This window comes from Lutjanus erythropterus, chromosome 17, assembly GCF_056507025.1.
Source record: "Lutjanus erythropterus isolate fLutEry1 chromosome 17, fLutEry1.hap2, whole genome shotgun sequence".
Taxonomy (NCBI): Eukaryota; Metazoa; Chordata; class Actinopteri; order Lutjaniformes; family Lutjanidae; genus Lutjanus; species Lutjanus erythropterus.
Genome location: NC_139333.1, coordinates 31,118,326 through 31,135,609, shown reverse-complemented (window position 1 = coordinate 31,135,609; position 17,284 = coordinate 31,118,326). Strand labels below are relative to the sequence as shown.

The 17,284-nt window shown below is 39.9% G+C and overlaps 1 protein-coding gene across 2 annotated transcripts in view; it reads right to left on the bottom strand.

The window, feature by feature from the left end:
- The window catches only part of jmjd1cb (jumonji domain containing 1Cb), a 157,103-nt gene that overhangs the window by 33,614 nt on the left and 106,205 nt on the right, over window positions 1-17,284 (bottom strand). For both annotated transcript variants that reach the window (XM_084740890.1, XM_084740891.1), the window contains 4 exons: window positions 16,303-16,416; window positions 933-1,038; window positions 606-730; window positions 299-442 (listed from right to left, as the gene is read on the bottom strand). In XM_084740890.1, coding sequence (XP_084597016.1) covers window positions 299-442; window positions 606-730; window positions 933-1,038; window positions 16,303-16,416 — 489 coding nt within the window. The remainder of the gene's footprint in view (window positions 1-298; window positions 443-605; window positions 731-932; window positions 1,039-16,302; window positions 16,417-17,284) is intronic.

The window sequence follows — 17,284 nt, the reverse complement described above, 5'->3', positions numbered from 1 at the left end:
GGCTGAAAGGACACTTTGAAATGTCTCCTATTTTGTTTACAGCCTCCGTTCTGTTCAGATGTGTGATGTGCTTTGGTGACAGAATGACTTAATATGACTAATAAATTGAACTTAAGGGCAGCATTTTCAAGCTATATTATATGTTTTGCATATTTTGAATACACAACACAGACAGTTAAATATGTCAGTATATTTTAAAGTGTCCATCCTCTTCAGCACTGCTGTCAGCAGTTAGAAAGCTCGTATCAGTTGTGCACATGTGCTGTTGCGTGTGTTGTCTGTGTGTGTGCGAACTCACATGTACACTGTTGTTGTTCTGGCTGGATCGTGATCTTCTTCTGGAAGTGATGCCGATGTTTTCTCCTTTCAGCAGCGAGTGGACCACGTCATCCAGAAAGGTCATCTGGATCATAGATGGATCCACGTTCTGAGGCTCTAGCACCTGAACACAAACCAGATTCACGTCACACTGCTGTTCACATGTGACTACGAATAATTAGACCTAATGACCTGCTTGTTTTAAAGGTGCTGAGTTTAATTTTTACTGTGATAATTTAGTCTGCACTGCACACATTTTAAAGAATGCTGTGTGTGTTTGGGTGTACCTGGTCATTCATAACGACCATGTTTCGACTGAAGAGGTCGTGGTGTGTAATGATGCCAGTGAACCACTGGGTGGCCGAGTCTTGTCTGTACACACGCACTCGGTAGCCATTCAATGAATAGGGACCTGGAGGCAACAGCAAACAGTCATTGTCCCACTGCTTGAAGTAAAACACTACATATTGTAAGACACACTGGTTACAGTAATGACATGATTGAGTGGACTGAGAGCACAGTCACCACAGCTGATGACTGAAACATTCAGCAAAAAAATGTTTACAGTGTTACACTGCATATATTGAAACAGTGATGCAACATAAGAAGCTTACCTTGCATAAAAATTTCCTGCACCTTCTGGTCTTTGAGCCAGCCCTTCACTTCTTCATGGAGCTGATGGTTTTCCCTTAACACTGGGTTCTGACTGTCTACCTCATCCTGAAACACACAAACATACACACAGGATTATCATCAAACACAGTGAAAGTTGTTTAAAGTAGTCCACACTAAGACAGACACATCAAGTTGCACCTCAATCAACACACGATGTGCTATTTCCTTTTGTTTCTATTGTAAGATAACCACATAAAAATGTTGATTATTTTGTGGCTTATAAAACCTATAATTAAATTTTATTTCATTTAAACATTTATTTAAAATTGCACTCAGAGCAACTCTCTGTCGTGGTGCAACCACAGTCTGATCTGTCAGTTACTGAGAGGCTCCACTGGAGCAGCTGGGGAGTTCAGGGCCCTCAGAGTACCTCCGTGGTGGTAATGAGGGAGGGAGTAAGCATTGCTCCTTCAGGTTCCCCACTCAGATTTATCCTGTAAGTATGGGGATCGAACCATCAACCTAAATTCCTACCAGGCATGGCTGCACCACGTCAGCCGGAGTTGATCATTGCCATTCTACACAATGCCACTGCAGCACCTCGGTGTGTCCCAGAAGTAGCTTGTTGCTGTGCTCGGTTTCAAATATGTGCAAGGTCTATTTTTGACGGATGCTGTGTCAATCAGCAAAAAGCAGATCAAGCCAGCAGGAACTTAGACACAGAAAAAAACAGATTCCAGTCGATTTTGAAAATAAAAGATGAGCACAACACTCCACTGCTGATATGCTTCTGAATCGCTGGTGAGAACTGTGGTGCAGATGTGCTCTGCCCAGTGGAATCAACCGGTTAGATGCTGGTTAGGGTTGCCTAATTATGTAGCATTTAGTGGCATCTAACAGTGAGTGTGCAGATTGCAAACACTTCACCCTCAACCTCCACCTCCAAAAGTACAGGAGAACCGACAAAAAATGTGAAAGGCTGAATCAGTGTTTGGTTTGTCCCTTCTGGGCTACTGCTGAAACATGGTGGTGTGATATGGCAGCCTCTGTCGAAGAGGATCTGCTCCCTCTGTGCTCATTCCAAGATGACAATAACACAGCGTTTCTTATTTTCAAGCGATTGTTCATATGAAAACAGACAGCTCAGCACACACACACACATTCCTAGACGCATCAACATAGATACACTAGTCAGAGGGTGAGAGAGGGTGAAAAACCGGAAGATTCAAAGAAGAACTAATGAAGAAGTTCACTAAACCCAGAAGAAAGATATTAAAATCACTCAAACACACATGAAGCAACAATCTACACAATGCTGACAGAAGACAGAGTGAGGAAGAGGAAACCAAACCACAGTCACCATACTGGTAGCACACTCAGCTTTTCTGCACTGTGTGTGGCTGTGTGTGCACAGTTCAATCGAGGTTATTTTGGGGAGTGTTCACAGTGACGCATCACATGTGAATCATGGACAAACAGAAAAGAGTTTTTTGCTCTCAACAGAATAAAATACTGAGCCAAACAGCAACACTGCTCATAGTCATGTTTGTCCACTATGAAAGGTCATTTTCTAAATATTACTCTTTAGTAGGACTCACATTTCAAATATAAGCCGTGCATTTGCATTGTGGAACATGTTTCCCTCAGTGGAAGAGGTCAGAAGTCTGTCTGCATTCTAATGACAGGCTGACACATAGTAGTGGTTGACAACAAAAATACACTTCTCTGTGGGGAGGTGTGAAAAAGAAGGCAGAGGAAGTCAGTGGTGAGCTGGGCTACTTAAAAAAAAAACTGTCATGACAATTTACTAAAAAAAAAAATACGACCACAGCAAATAAAAATCCATCGAGTTCACAGAGATGAAACATACAGAATCAAAATGCAGAAGTGAATGTCCCAGATACAGAGACATGTTTTCTCCTCTACAGTTCCTATGAGACAGACATAAAATATTCTAAAAGGCTATAAGAACAGCCTGAATGTCTACTCATGATGCAGAGCTGCAGGAGTCAGAGACGAGGAGGCCAGGGGTAGACGAGATGAGGTCACACCTTTCATTTCACCTTCTCTCTGTCTGCGTGTGTGTGTGTGTGTGTGTGTGTGTGTGTGTGTGTGTGTGTGTGTGTGTGTGTGTCTCATCCTGCTGCAGTGTTCTAGTTTCATAGCCTTGTTCAGCCCTAAATTAAACCAGCATACATGCTAAAAATAGCGCACTGGAATGCAGGCTACAGAGGTCAGTATAAACGCCTTTCATATATTCTTACAATTACTTTCTGAAGAGTTCTTTTACCACTGTTATACCAAAAACACACACAGCTAAACCTCAATCCAGTTGTTCATACAGCAACAATAAAAGAATGCATGTTAACAGTATCTTGAAGCAATTTATTGTATTGGATGGGCATCTGGTTTTAACCATAAAATACTGTAAAAGGGTAAGTGTACCTCAGACACATACATATGAAGCATCAAAAGCTGTCAGTACATGATAATGATAACCAAGATAATGAATTGATACATTTATAAATATCTACATTAATCATAAAGTCAGTATTACAAAGCACTTCATAACAGGGATACTGGAGATTAACCTGACACGCCAGATGATTTGTTACACTGAACTATCTGGAAAGTTGTCCTTAAAAACTGTTTGGAAAAGGGCAGGCACTTTCAAAAACACACTTGGCAGGTGGTTGGATGAATCATCTGTCTATCACATCAACTAATCAGATCAAACTCTTGCCGAAGCAGGTCGGTAGAGGAGCTAAAACTAAAGCCTTCAGTGTCGTTCTTTGCTCTTCTTTCAATGAAGAAATACTCTCTAGTTCTGATATAACTGATGCTATTACAGCATCAATGCTAACCTCTTCAGGAGCTGCCATTGCTTGTTTGAGATAAGTCGCTTCCATGAACACTTCTTGCTGTCAACACACCTAAAACCACGCCTGTAGCTGCCAGTAGTCCCAGTAGGATGCTGAATGGCTTCACCACTTTTGGTGCAAACACAAACGGATAACTTGAAGCCTGGCAAGATGGATTCTCACATGATCTTACGAATCCAGCTGACTTGCAAGGTAAATAAGAGGTTGTCCTCTTATTAATATAATATAAAACACTTAAACATGCAGTGCGGGACTTTGGCATATATGTTAAAATCTGTTTCATTCAAGCCCTTGTCAGACAAGTTCATCCAGGTAAATCACACTCAGTGGTGTCAGTGTCAGCAGTGAGTGTTAGTGCCAAAGCTAAAAGGAGTGTAACTAGGAGTAATTGTGATATAATGGCAATTAACATTGAATTCCTTGAGCTCAGAATTCACCTGATTGAAAGCAGATCATGTCATCTGTTCCCTTAAGAACTAAGAGTTGATACATTTTTTCCTTAAACCTCCTTTTCTCCAAAACTATTCCGTCTTTTTTCTGTGGTGGTTTTTCCATCTCACTGCCACATCACAATAACAAGTTGGCCACCAAAATTGCTAACTTTAGCTAACAGAACTATCACTGATGACAGAAAGTAGTTCCTGCTACACTCACAAGGTGCTTTCCACAAGCTGTCTTTCTTAATCTGACAGACACTTGTTAGAGGGTCACAGTTTGATGCAGAAGCTGAGTGGTGGATTAAATGTAGTTTATTGAAAATGAATGGATGAATGAGTAGTTTATTTCAGTTGCAAATTAATCATTTCTCTCAAAACATCTGTATTTTACATTACAAAGAAATACTAAATACTGGTCTTGGAACTGTGGAAATTTCTCTGTTTTTTAAGGCTATTCCTAAACACAAGTCTGGGACTTTCCGGGGATATGATTGTTATGTAATGCTTGGAGAGAGAAGCCAGGGGAGACGGGGGCGAGCTCACCTGTAGGCCTACGTCAGAAGAGCGTGTTGACAGGGTTTGTATGATTACTCTCACTGCTAGAAGGGGAGACACAAGCTCCACACTTTAACTAACATGTAAAGACATATAACCAGCTTTATTTAGAGCATGTCCACCAGATCCTCTCCATTACATTTTCTAACACTTCTTACACATTATCTCACATGTGTGGAAAGTCCTGAAGAATCTTCTAGTGACAGTGATATGAGTAGAACTTTTGCGCAGGCTCATGATGCCCTCACTTTCCTGCGGTCACTATGTTTAGCTTCACACTGACAGAAAATAACACACATGTATGTGCCTGTGTGAGTCTATTTCTACCACCACTGAGCAATCTATTCTGACTTACTGTTGGCCTGTTTAGACACGATACACGCAGAGACTGTGTTACCAAGGCAACATGGTCACCATGACCACCGACTGGTCTATTTTCATCAGACTGAGAGAAATAGAATATGAGCACAGAATCCACAAAGTGTCCAGTGGCAACAGGTAAGTGAAATGATGTGGTGATAATGGCGGTACTGTTGCCACTTGTTGCAAAATGTAGAAGATATTCCAGCCGTGTGACCCTGGATTTAATGTGTGACCATAACCAAGGATGGTAAAACCAGTCTTTGGTTCTGATTTGAACAGACAGGACAGGACAAGTTGATCAATATCTTTCAGTAGCTGGGTATAAAGAGAGCCATTTCAATAGTAAATTGGATTTCTTGTGTGCTTTACAAAGCAGATACAGACACTTAGTTATCTACTGATTAAAATACATAATGGATAACTAGCTTTAATTATTATCTTTAGACTATTTCTATGACTCAAGGCTATTTGTTCAAGCCCTGCTGTGAACACAACAAAGGGCTGAGGCAGACACACCGTGGTGTGATGTGAGGACATCTTGTGCAACAGATAATTAGTAGCATAACAACAAATATGACACACATTCATATATATATGGAGACAAAGACAGATGGCTTGTTAAAGACTTCAAACAGCCTTCCTTTCAGGGACAATGCTCGTTACCATGGAGACGCAGAGGCTGAGGCAGGAGGGAACAAACTGTGGGAGAGTTTTTGATGCTCTTATTCTTCCAGCACTGATGGTCATGCTGCTGATCAGGGATCGGAATAATGAGTACTGCATATGTGTGAGTACGTTTTGTGTATATGAGGCATGAGGAGTACAGTGTGGCCCATGGTGACAGAGGATTGGCTGGTCAGTGGTCTGATTTATTTGATACACTGTAGCTGTGGGCTAGTGTCCATTTCAGACACTGTGTGGATGTGACACTATGTCCAAGGTTAATTTTAGAAGTCCAGGTTTTTACCAACCAGTCTGCCACACACACGACCACATCCCTAAATACACATGGTATCTGAAGTTGCTCAGACGTCGTGTCAACACTGTTAACATCCACCAAGACTCAAACAAGATGTGTAACTACGCAGATTTTGTTGGCTGAGAAGGCAGAAACTACAAATTGGACTGTTAGCCTGACTATTAATCCACTGATTATTTTCACTTTTAATTGATAAATCGTTTAGTCCAGAAAATCTTAAAAGGATTGTGAAAAATGCTAATCACAGTTTCCCAGAGCCCAGCGTGACATTCTCAAATTGCTTGTCAATCATCATCCACTGAGTCCTCTACCATCAGAACATCATGATTTAAAAGTGCCTTACAACTGATGAATAGCATTTTAGGGCTGCAATGAACTACTATTTTCATTGTCAATTAATCTGTTGATCATTTTCTCAATTAATCAATTAATTAATCCTGTTAACAATCTTGTCAGTTGAAAAAGAGGAGCACAAAGACATGACTTATAGCAAACACTATTTTTCAAGTTGTTTCTGAAACAATTATTTTCATTATCAGTAAATCTGTTGATCATTTCCTCCATTAATCAATTAGTTCTTTGGTCCACAAAATGGTGAAAAATATTGATCAGTCAAAGATGACATCCTCAAATGTCTTGTTTTGTCCACAACTCAAAGATGTTCAGTTTACTGTCAGAGAGGAGAAAAGAAACCAGAAAATAATCTCATATAAGAAGTTGAAATCAGAGAATTTGGACACTTTTTTTCTAAAAAAAAAAAAAAAGACTCTAATCAGTTAATCCATTATCAAAATAGCTGGTGATTCGTTTAATAATTGATTTATAATCATTTCATCATTAAAGCTAGAGAACGCAAAACTGAACGATGGGTTATTATAATAGCACTTAAACAGCGTAACGTAGAGCCCAATTTGTAATTAACATCCTACATACATAGATCTAAAAAGTATGAAGTACATAAAAACAATATAAACAATATCATCATCCATCACAATGTGTCACCATATGCCAGTTCAAGTTATGAAATGAATGTTGATAATCAACCAGTGACACTATCACCTGCTAAAATGAGAGGCCTACTGTTGGCTGATAGAGAGCTAGAAATCACATGTAAGGCAATCCCTCTATATCCAGCATCAGTGTGAACTGACACCACAGGTGTCTGTGTAACTATGTGTTTGTGAGTGTGTGTGTGTGTGTGTAAGCACATGAGATGTTGTCAAAGTAACGTGACACTGAGATGAATATAGAAGTAGGGAGGAAGGGGGCAGGGTAAGGCGAGACAGAGACGTAGAGAGAGAGAGAGCTTTGTATTTGGAGCACTGCAGGGCATAAAGCCATAAAATTCCACTGAGGCAGGACTGTCAGCTGAACAGCATTAAAGAAGAGTGTGTGTCACTGTGTGTCACTGTGTGTGTGTGTGTGTGTGTGTGTGTGTGTGTGTGTGTGTGTGTGTGTGTGTGTGTGTGTGTGTGTGCGTGTGGCAGCTGCCATTTCCCTCCTCCCCCAGTCAGACTCTGTGCACTCCTCCCACTCTTGACATATAGATGTATTACAGCTTTGCAGATGCCACCAAAACAAAGTAAAATTGGAAAGAAAAGGTATGAAGGTATGAACATTATTTAAAAATCTGTATACTCATGGACCCAGTGAAATTATTAATGTTCTTATTCTGTGTCCCTGTCTGAACTGCTCTGCTGTCTCTATGAAAAATAAAGTTACTGTAAGTAAAAGAAAACAAGTAAAAGAAGAAAGTTAATATGTAAATCCCTCTGTCTGTGTTCTTGTAAAACCTCATAATGCTTCTGATGACTCATCCTGCAGCCCATCCCATCATATAAAAGCTTGTGGGACGTAGTAGCTAGAGGAGTAGTATCACAGGTCAGACAGGTGATGATAGAACTTGTTTACATATCTGAAGAACGTGGTTGATGTTTACAGTCATTTATCCATTTCTCTGTTTGATTGAACAGGTGAGGGAGGTGTGGGTGGAGACCAACGGGCCTCCATAACTTCATAGCCGGTGGTATCACTGTGATTATCCTTAGACTCTGTGCTTGCCAAGTCAAATCCACATCACATCCCTTTCTAGGGCCCAATTGATACTGGATTTTTGGGGATGATGTCAATACCAATATTAGGGAGTAAAAAAAATTTCTGGTAAATATATCAGCCAATATTTTTTATTTATGAAATCCAAAATGGCATTGGGGCACTGAAAGAGCTACTTTTAATAAACATATATATACCTATAAGTAAAAAACACAAGTAAAACAACTGGAATTGGGAAAAGGGATCAAATATACATAAAATGCTGCCTGCAAAACTTAAATAATTAAATAAATAAATTAAGGTTATTAATCTGTTTCATATTCTGTAAACATCATACACACTGATTCCAAAATAGCTGCGCTAAGCTAATATCGGTCAACTGATATATCTGTCTAGCTCTACTCTCAAAATGACAACCTGTCTGTATACTCCATTTCACTCAGAAATATGTCACACTCTGAAGTCCGCAGGTATGCTGCCATTTCACAGAAACATAACACAACAACTATCCAGTCTAGAACTAGATTCATGCATCAGTCAGTAGTAGTAAAAAAATATATCAATCATAATTATTTACATGTGAGATAATGTCAATCTGATATTTTGCTCCTCTGTACCACTGAATGATAAAGAACAAAGTGATTCAGTCAGCAGGATGGTCAACTCATCAAAACTTTAAAGACTAAAGCTGATATTTTTCTGGATTTTTCTTATTGTCAGTATATCACATGAAAAAGGCCAAGTCACAGACCAATAATGTGTTAATTCATCTCTCAGTACTTTGACTTCTCTACCCTGGAAGTGTGGCGGATTACATCACTGTGGTGAACCACAGTTTTGATTGGTGTTTGCCGTACCTTTCATTACAAGCAGAGAGAAGTAGAAAACAGGTCAGTCCTAGCTCCACTTCCTATGTTACTTTACGCTGTTTACAAGTTTCATTATTAGAAGGTAGGTCAGCTCAATTTATGTGAATTATTCATGTTAAAACATCCGCCTCTCCAGCGGGATTTGGAGTGAACAGACTGTTAAACCAAGCTCCATTCTAAAAGCAGCTGTTTTATGGTAGGGTCATATTTTTGTTTACTGTAAAAACCTTAGCTCCACCATCTCTAAGACTCTTTTCTGATTCACTTCCATCTGCAGACACAATCAGCACACATCATTTACTCAGTAACATCATTAACTACCCTGTGGTAAGTGTTTGCCATAGATGTACAGGGCATGTATTGACTTGGACAGGTCCAACAGTTTACAATTAATGCTCTCTGCTGATGGCCTGAAGCCAAAGATGTCTTCAATTACTGTCCTTTGCTCTTTGAGGAAGTAAAGAAAATCATGAACTGTTTGTTTTTATAGTTTGATAAGCAGCAGCTGCCACTATTTTGTTCAATTTGATGCCAGCACTTTTACAGCGCTTGTTGTCACCAAAAAGGGAACAGTGATGTATTCCTGCTCTGCAATGGTTCAGACCACTGAGCACATCATGTGGAGGACACACAAACAAAACCAGTCAAAAAGTGCTGTGTTTATGAGTGAATTATTTCAAGGTTAGGGACTATTTTCAGTGGCACATTGTGGTCCTCTAGTGAGGATTTGGGGCAGCAGAATGGTGTATGTGAGTCAAAATAAACTGTTCATGGTAATGAAGGAACATGTCACCCAGTGTAACAATGACTTAATTATGTGCTTTTAAATAGTTTTTAGGACAAGAATGTAGCTCTATATTATAGAAAAATGTTAATCAAGGTCCAAGATGATGTCCTCTAATGTATACAACTCAAAGACATTCAGTTTACTGTCAGAGAGGTTAAAGAAACCAGGAAATATTCACTTCTAAGAAGCTGAAATCAGAGAAACCTACATGCACACCATATTCCATGTTTGCCCTTATTCTGAAAAAGACCATATCCACATCCTACCAAGCTAACATGCCTAATGAAAATGAATATTCCAGGTTATATGTAGCTGTGCACACTCCGATTATGGATGCCTCTAGTAATTCTTAAGCTTCCTACTGGTGCTACCATTGCAAACTCAGCCTCCCTCTTTCACTCATTTAAGTACCTTCTTGAAAAGGTTAGCATTGTGATATTTATGCATATTCAAAAACATGTTGATATCAAATGTTTTAAAAGTAGGTGCGTTTCTCCCTCTGACAACAAATTTTAGATTTTCTTTTGTGCATACTTGTCTACCCCTGTCCTACAAACTGCTGGCTATTTGGTTTGTTTATAGTACAAAGAGACTGTATGTCATAAACTGCTGTAAAAAGCCCAACTCAGACACATATTCTGAATTTGTTGTTTAGATGTCCAAAGAATGCTCCCAAAACCAGAAATAATACCAGCATATCCCACATGTCAGAATATGCTCCTTTCAGACAGAATAAGGCCAAATTCAGAATATCTATCCATAATATACTGTTTACATGACCTGTATCAAATTCAGAATATTATATCTTCGGAATATTAGTGGAAAACTAGTGAGCATGTAAATGTAGTCACTGTGGATGATCTCCATTAGCAGGGAGCGGAGGTCTGAACATTCTTTCTATCGCACTCTCCCCTGCAGCCACGGCTCATTCTCCAGCCACAAACAAAACCACTACAACCGGCCCCTGAGGGCTTTCTGAAGGTGGAGGAGGTTTTCTATTAACTCTTATTCTAATGAGGCTGCAACTGGCAATTGATGCAGCAACATAATTAAATGTGTTCAGAGGTTATGGATTGCCTTTTAGAACATTTGAGCCAGTCTGTGTAGAAGAAGACAGTGGTTTGATTTGATGTTTCTACTGCTGACACTGTTGATTTGAAGCAGAGAAACACACAGCACTGACAGACTGTGAGGAACACACTGCTCTGTTATTGAGCTGTGAGGGTGTGCAGTTTGGTCAAACTCTTGAGTCAGCACTAACAGTTTTATTCTCCACCTCCTGTCCCTCAGCCTCAACACACACCACAACTTTCTAGCAACAGGGACACACACACACACTCGCACACAGACAGACTTGAGCAGCAGGCTGGCCCACTAAACAGTGACTTCATTGTACAGTTTATGCCAAACAGATTGTAGCCCCCTCCCTCTCCCTCCCTCTCTCCCTCCCTCCCTCCTCTTCCTCCCTCCGGTCTTCCTGTCCAACTGGAAAAACAGAGAGGGGAGTGGCCTCAGCCTCACTGCTCTGAGTATGTGTGTGTGAGAGGGAGAGTCAGACTGTTTTTACTGCTCTATGGGGTTCAAAGGTCTCCAGAAGAATAGGCAGCTCTGTGCGGGCATGGGTGATTTAAGAATGGAGGAATCTGTGTGTGTGTGTGTGTGTGTGTGTGTGTGTGTGTGTGTGTGTGTACTTCTCTGCAGTTAGTAGTGCCAGAACCAGAGTGTGGCTCCCACTTTCCTTCACTTCAGATGGCTGCAGTTACTGCTGATGTGGGGTGCTGAGAAAGTGTAGGAGTGGGTAGGAGGAGGTGGGAGGAGGGAGGATGTGTATTCTGGGTGTGCGGCCTGGAAACAAGTAGTGATTGGGTAGTTTGTTTGTTATTTTGAAATGGAGCTCTACTATAAAAAAAACATATCTAAGTGTCTGGGATCAGCTTCTAATTGAAGAAAAGGTTTGGGTGCAGGGCTGACAAGGACACACCATGATTTTTTTGAAGCAAATGTCTCTAGATTTGTCTGTTAAATCACTGCAAAAATTACTGAAAATGTCAGCTTGTTCTCTTCATCTACCCACAATATTCTTGGGAGTACACATACTTTGTAATAATTACACACAGTCAGGCACAGAGTGTACATGCATGTCACAGCTGTGGTTGTTGCTGTGTGTTCAAATGCAACCTGTGACGTGTGAAGTGATGAGAACAGATACAGTTGGTGTTTGTAGGTTCCATGTTGTTAGGATGACACAACCACCCATGCTGCCTGTGATTGAACACAACAGCGATCTCTCTGCTATGGTCTGCTGTTGTCTGTAGTAAAGCTGGTGTGACAGCTGAGCAAACTGTGTTGATCTGAACATCACCACAGTGTTTACAAAGATAATTTAAGTTATAGCACTGCATGAAGGGGTTACATGTAACATGCATAGCATGGAACTAGCTACATGTCAAGGCTACAGGTAAATAATCGATTATTAATCAATTATTAAATTAATTACCACATATTTTTATGATCAATTAATCAGTTTGATTAATTGTTTCAAGAAAAAAAGTTAAAAATCTCTGATTCTAGACTCTTAACTGTGGTTATTTCCTGTTTTCTTTACTCTTCTCTGACAGTAAACTGAATATCTTTGGTTTGTCGTCAAAACAAGACCCTAGAGGACGCCATCTTGGGACTCTGGGAAACAGTTCGACATTTTACATAATTTCTGATATTTTATAGACCAAACACCTAATCATTTAGTGGAGAAAATGATTGTGTGTGGAGCACACAGACATACATCCATGAACTCCATGTTTGGACCTATTTTTCGGCTGACAACTAATCGATTAATCGAGAAGATAATGGGCAGATTAATCAATGATGAAAGTACTCATTGTCTGTAGCCCTGTTATAGTTGTTATGGAGATATCAAGTGGAGACAACATGAAGTGAGACTGATCAGTTAAGCTGCAGATGTTTTCTCCTGCTTGTTCATGTCAGAAGTTATTGGTGATGGGAGTAGTAGAATTGATAAGATCTGATTGATACTGGGGCTGCAACTGTATCTGTGCTGCACAATATGGGAAAAAACATATTGTGATTATTGTAAGAGATATTAGAATTGTAATATGATTTACAATTTTAAGATTTGGAATAATTTTGCAGCCCTAGACAGTGCGGATATTTTCTTGCTCTGGGGAAAAACCAGCACATTCCTGCAGGCTGGCAGTTAACCGCTCAGATGGGAAGCAGTGGTACTCATGCTGTAGTGTCAAAAAAATAGCATTCTTGGAATTTAAGCCCATGCTGTGCAGAAAGATGTTTCAGCATATTGCTGGTGTTTCACCCTTGCTTGAACTGATCATTACAACTAGCACTGTGGTCATATTTCCACCATTTCCTCTCCTCTGCAATGACTCCTTCTTGGTGCAAGTTTCAAGCAGCATAGTTTGATGGCACTGTTTTGCAAAAAACAACTGTCAAAAACCATGCTGGCAATTATAAAAGGAAATAGCTCAGAGGTATACAATTCTGAATGATTGGATGGTTTGGAACCAGTTTTCCGCAGTTCCAGGTCTCTATTTCCATCCCTAATAGTGAGGAAAACATGAAGCGAACTGGAGAAAAACTTGGTGAACTTCTGCTTTTTGCTAACACATATAACAAAACCACGTCCACTGCAAACCTTCAGCTCACTGTAAACCCGCTCTGTCACAGTGAAAGAAAGAACAGAAACAGTGACTGCATGACCATCGCCTGCTATTGAGGAATGAAACCAGGCAAAGCAGCACAGAAGCCATAGAACTCCAGTTTTAGAAGCATAAGCACAGCATCACTCTGTATCACAAAGTAAATAAAAGAATGCACAGATTAACTGCAGCATGATATGGCTGATCATGTACAATACAAACACAAAACTCTTTTTGAAATCATTTTGGTGTCATGATAGTCCAGATAAAGAGAACTACCCATGGCGACTTCATGTAACACCACCAAGCTCCAAGAACATTATAAATGTTTCACTACCAGCAGAATACGATGTTCATCACATCTGTTTAGACAGCGTGGAACATCTGTGGTAACTGACTATAACTAAGTCAGTGCACTGGCCACAGTGGACAGCCACAGAAACTACTGCACAGATTCAAAGCATGAGTCACCAGAGGACACGGCAACAGTGGAGCTGACTTCTGATTGGCTGCAGACACAAGGAAAAAAAATAAAAATAGAGTCTCTCTCTTGCTATTTGAACAAACTGATGACTGTTGATGGTGAGAGTGCAGAACACAGTCTTCCCATCTGGTTGACACGGAGTGGAACACGGTGTTCCAGCCAGCACAATACAACAAGCTGTGTTCAGCTGCAGCACACTGACATACACACACTAACACACATCAAACACACATCCCAATAACACAAGTATACAGCCATGTGAATTACTGCCAATTGTGCAGCTACAGTATCTATTGTGTGTGTGTGTATCAGTGAGTGTTACTGTGTGTGGATGCGTGTGTGTAATGTATGAGTCAGTAGTGAGCAGTCATGTGTAAACCCACTTAGAGGGCAGACTGCGGCTGCACGTGTTGGCTTTCTATTCACATTAAAGCCTGGCAGTGTCACATCCATATGGAACACTGTGGCCAACCCTGGCTACTCTCTAGGGCCAACAGCACTCCATGGCTGCAGTATCCAGCCTTGAACTAATTGTGAATGACTAATTCTTCATTAGCAAATCAGATCCAGTTACAATGTGTACGTCTGCCAAAAGACTACATATTCATAGGTCTTTTTTAGCCAACAGAAACCTTTTATTCATGTTAAGACAACACGTAGCTTGTTTTTTTTTTTTTATTTAATGTTAACTGCTCTGAAACTAAAAACAGTGTTATGAGACAACACAGCCAAAAAGCTCATTTCTGCTATCATTATGCTTTAATTAGCCATCTTACTCCTGTTAAGTGCTTCCACTTTCACATCATTTTATCAACAACTGAGATCAACTTACTCTTGGTGCCCTAGTATCCTCACAGATACAGTAAGAACTAATTTAAAAACAATACTGAGAGAAGATATTAAAGCAAATATGCTGTAGTGCCAATAATGCCAACTGACAATATTTCTGAAGTCACAGTAAGTCAAAGGAAGTCAAACAGTTGTATAAGGCATGTATGTATGCTTGAAATGTGTTTTGTCAATAAGAATTTCAGTCAAATTTTTAGGTTTTAGAGTTACTTTCAACTGGTTTATATGGAAGAGTACTATGGCCAGACATTTTTTATATATTTTTGCATGTTAAGAATGAATCAGAACGTTGAGAATATTGTTGAAATGTTGACGACAAAGTCGGAATGTAAATAATAAAGTCTTATTGTTTTTAATACAGTTGGGATGTTGAGAATAAAGTTGAAAAATATTGTTCAAATGTTGACAATAAATCTGGCATATCGAGTCTGAATGTACAGAATTAAGACGAAGTGTTGTGAAAAAAAGTCAAAATGTTGCAAATTAAGTCAACAATAATGTCAGAATGTTGACATTAAATTTGAATGTCAAGAATAAATTTGGAATGTTGATAATGACATCAGATTGTCGAGAATATTGTTGACGTCGAGAATAAAGGTGAAATGCTGAGAATAAAGTCGGAATGTCAAGAATAAAATCAAAAAGTGTTGAGAAAAAAGTTGAATTTTCTGTATTAGTGCCAGAGATAAGAAAGAATAGGGAGGAAGACTTTTTTGTATTTTGAGAATTGAGTCCAAGTGTTGAAAATAAAGTCCAAATGCCAAGAATCAAGCTTAAATATTGTTTCAAATTTTTCAAGAATGAAGTTTAAATAACATTTTGACTTTATTCTCAACATGTCCCTCATGTCTGCCCATAATATTCTTCAGGTTTAAACCATTAAACATAAACAAATATAATAAACTGTAAAATTGATAATTGATAAAACATACAAAATTGTGAAAAACAGACTTTTTTCATGGCGGCCATATTAATATGAAATAGTAGTAGTACACAGGTACTACCACTAATACTAATTAAGGTCCTGTTAAATTTTGTGTAGCAGAGTCTTTCTAGTGAGCCAACATGCACACAATCACAGCACCCTGACTTTGACCTGAATGGAACACAACCCTAATTAGTATCAATGGTAACACCTGTGTCTACACTGTTTCATGTCAAAATGGCTGCTGTGAGAAAAAGGTCTATTGGTGAGCTGCAGAGGTGTTAGTGGGTGGATTTTGTTACTTTTGGACAGAGCCAGGCTAACTGTTTCCCCTGTTTCCACTTACTGTGTCAAGCTAAGCTAACTGGCAGTAGATTCATATTCACATCACTCTTCTCATCCAGAATGCCATTCTAATCACTTGAGCAAAAACTAATAATCAAGCACAGCGAATAGATTCAGAAGAGCCTGATGATCATTCAGCGTGTTTGTGTGTGAGAGTGTGATTCTTACCTGATATGGTTGGCAGGCTGAATGGTCAGACAGGAAGTCCAGCTGTCGGTCTAACAAGAATTCCACTGCTGTTACTGGCGACAACAGGCTCTTCCCCACCACTGGCTTAAACGCCTACACACACAGAACACATGACAGGGTCAACAACAGCACAGCAACAGTTCATCAGTTCTAAAACACATAATAAACAACGCATGTAGAATGTATTTTGGAGCTGACAAAACACTATAAACCAAATGTCAGAGAAGTGAGACAGAGTGAAGGAAAGAGAAAAGAGAGATAGAGGAGTGTGTGAATGAGATTATAGGGAGGAAAATCATGAGCGGAGACATGATGAAGCGAGGGAGAGAGGGATGGAGGAGGAAGAGACAGAGCAGGGGATAGAAGGAGCGCTCCAGAGTGATGAATAAATTAATGAGTAGAGGAAGTCTGACAGTTCAAAGGCAGTACACTCCACTTTGATGTTGCCTCTTTTACACATACACATGTGTGCACACACACTCTGGTGATGTCTGTCAGCCCACGGCCTGAGCTCAGCTGTTACTGCACATACAACATAGAGAGCAGGCTGCACATATCTATGATGTGAATGCATTCACTGCTGTATTCCTCATTGTGGAGAGGTTGTCTTTACTACAATATCACTTCTTATTTTCTATTTCAGTGCCTGATATGAGACAGAAAACAATGAACAAATACAGTTACAGTCAGAGAAGAGAGCCACAGCAGTAGGCGAGAGCATGTTTGTGTGTAGCAGCCGGTTGGTGCTGCTGTGATTTATGGTTACATAACAAGGTCAGTCTGATAGAGAGATGAGAGATTAGAGGTGAGAAACATGACCGCTGTGACCCCCCTCCCTTACACACACACATACACACGGGAGGCAGGAGCACATTGTGTGTGCAAGCAAAACATGATAGTGTGTGTGCTGCTCTATTTCTGTCTGTCTATACATATCACATTTCCTGCCTCCAGAGGAAGC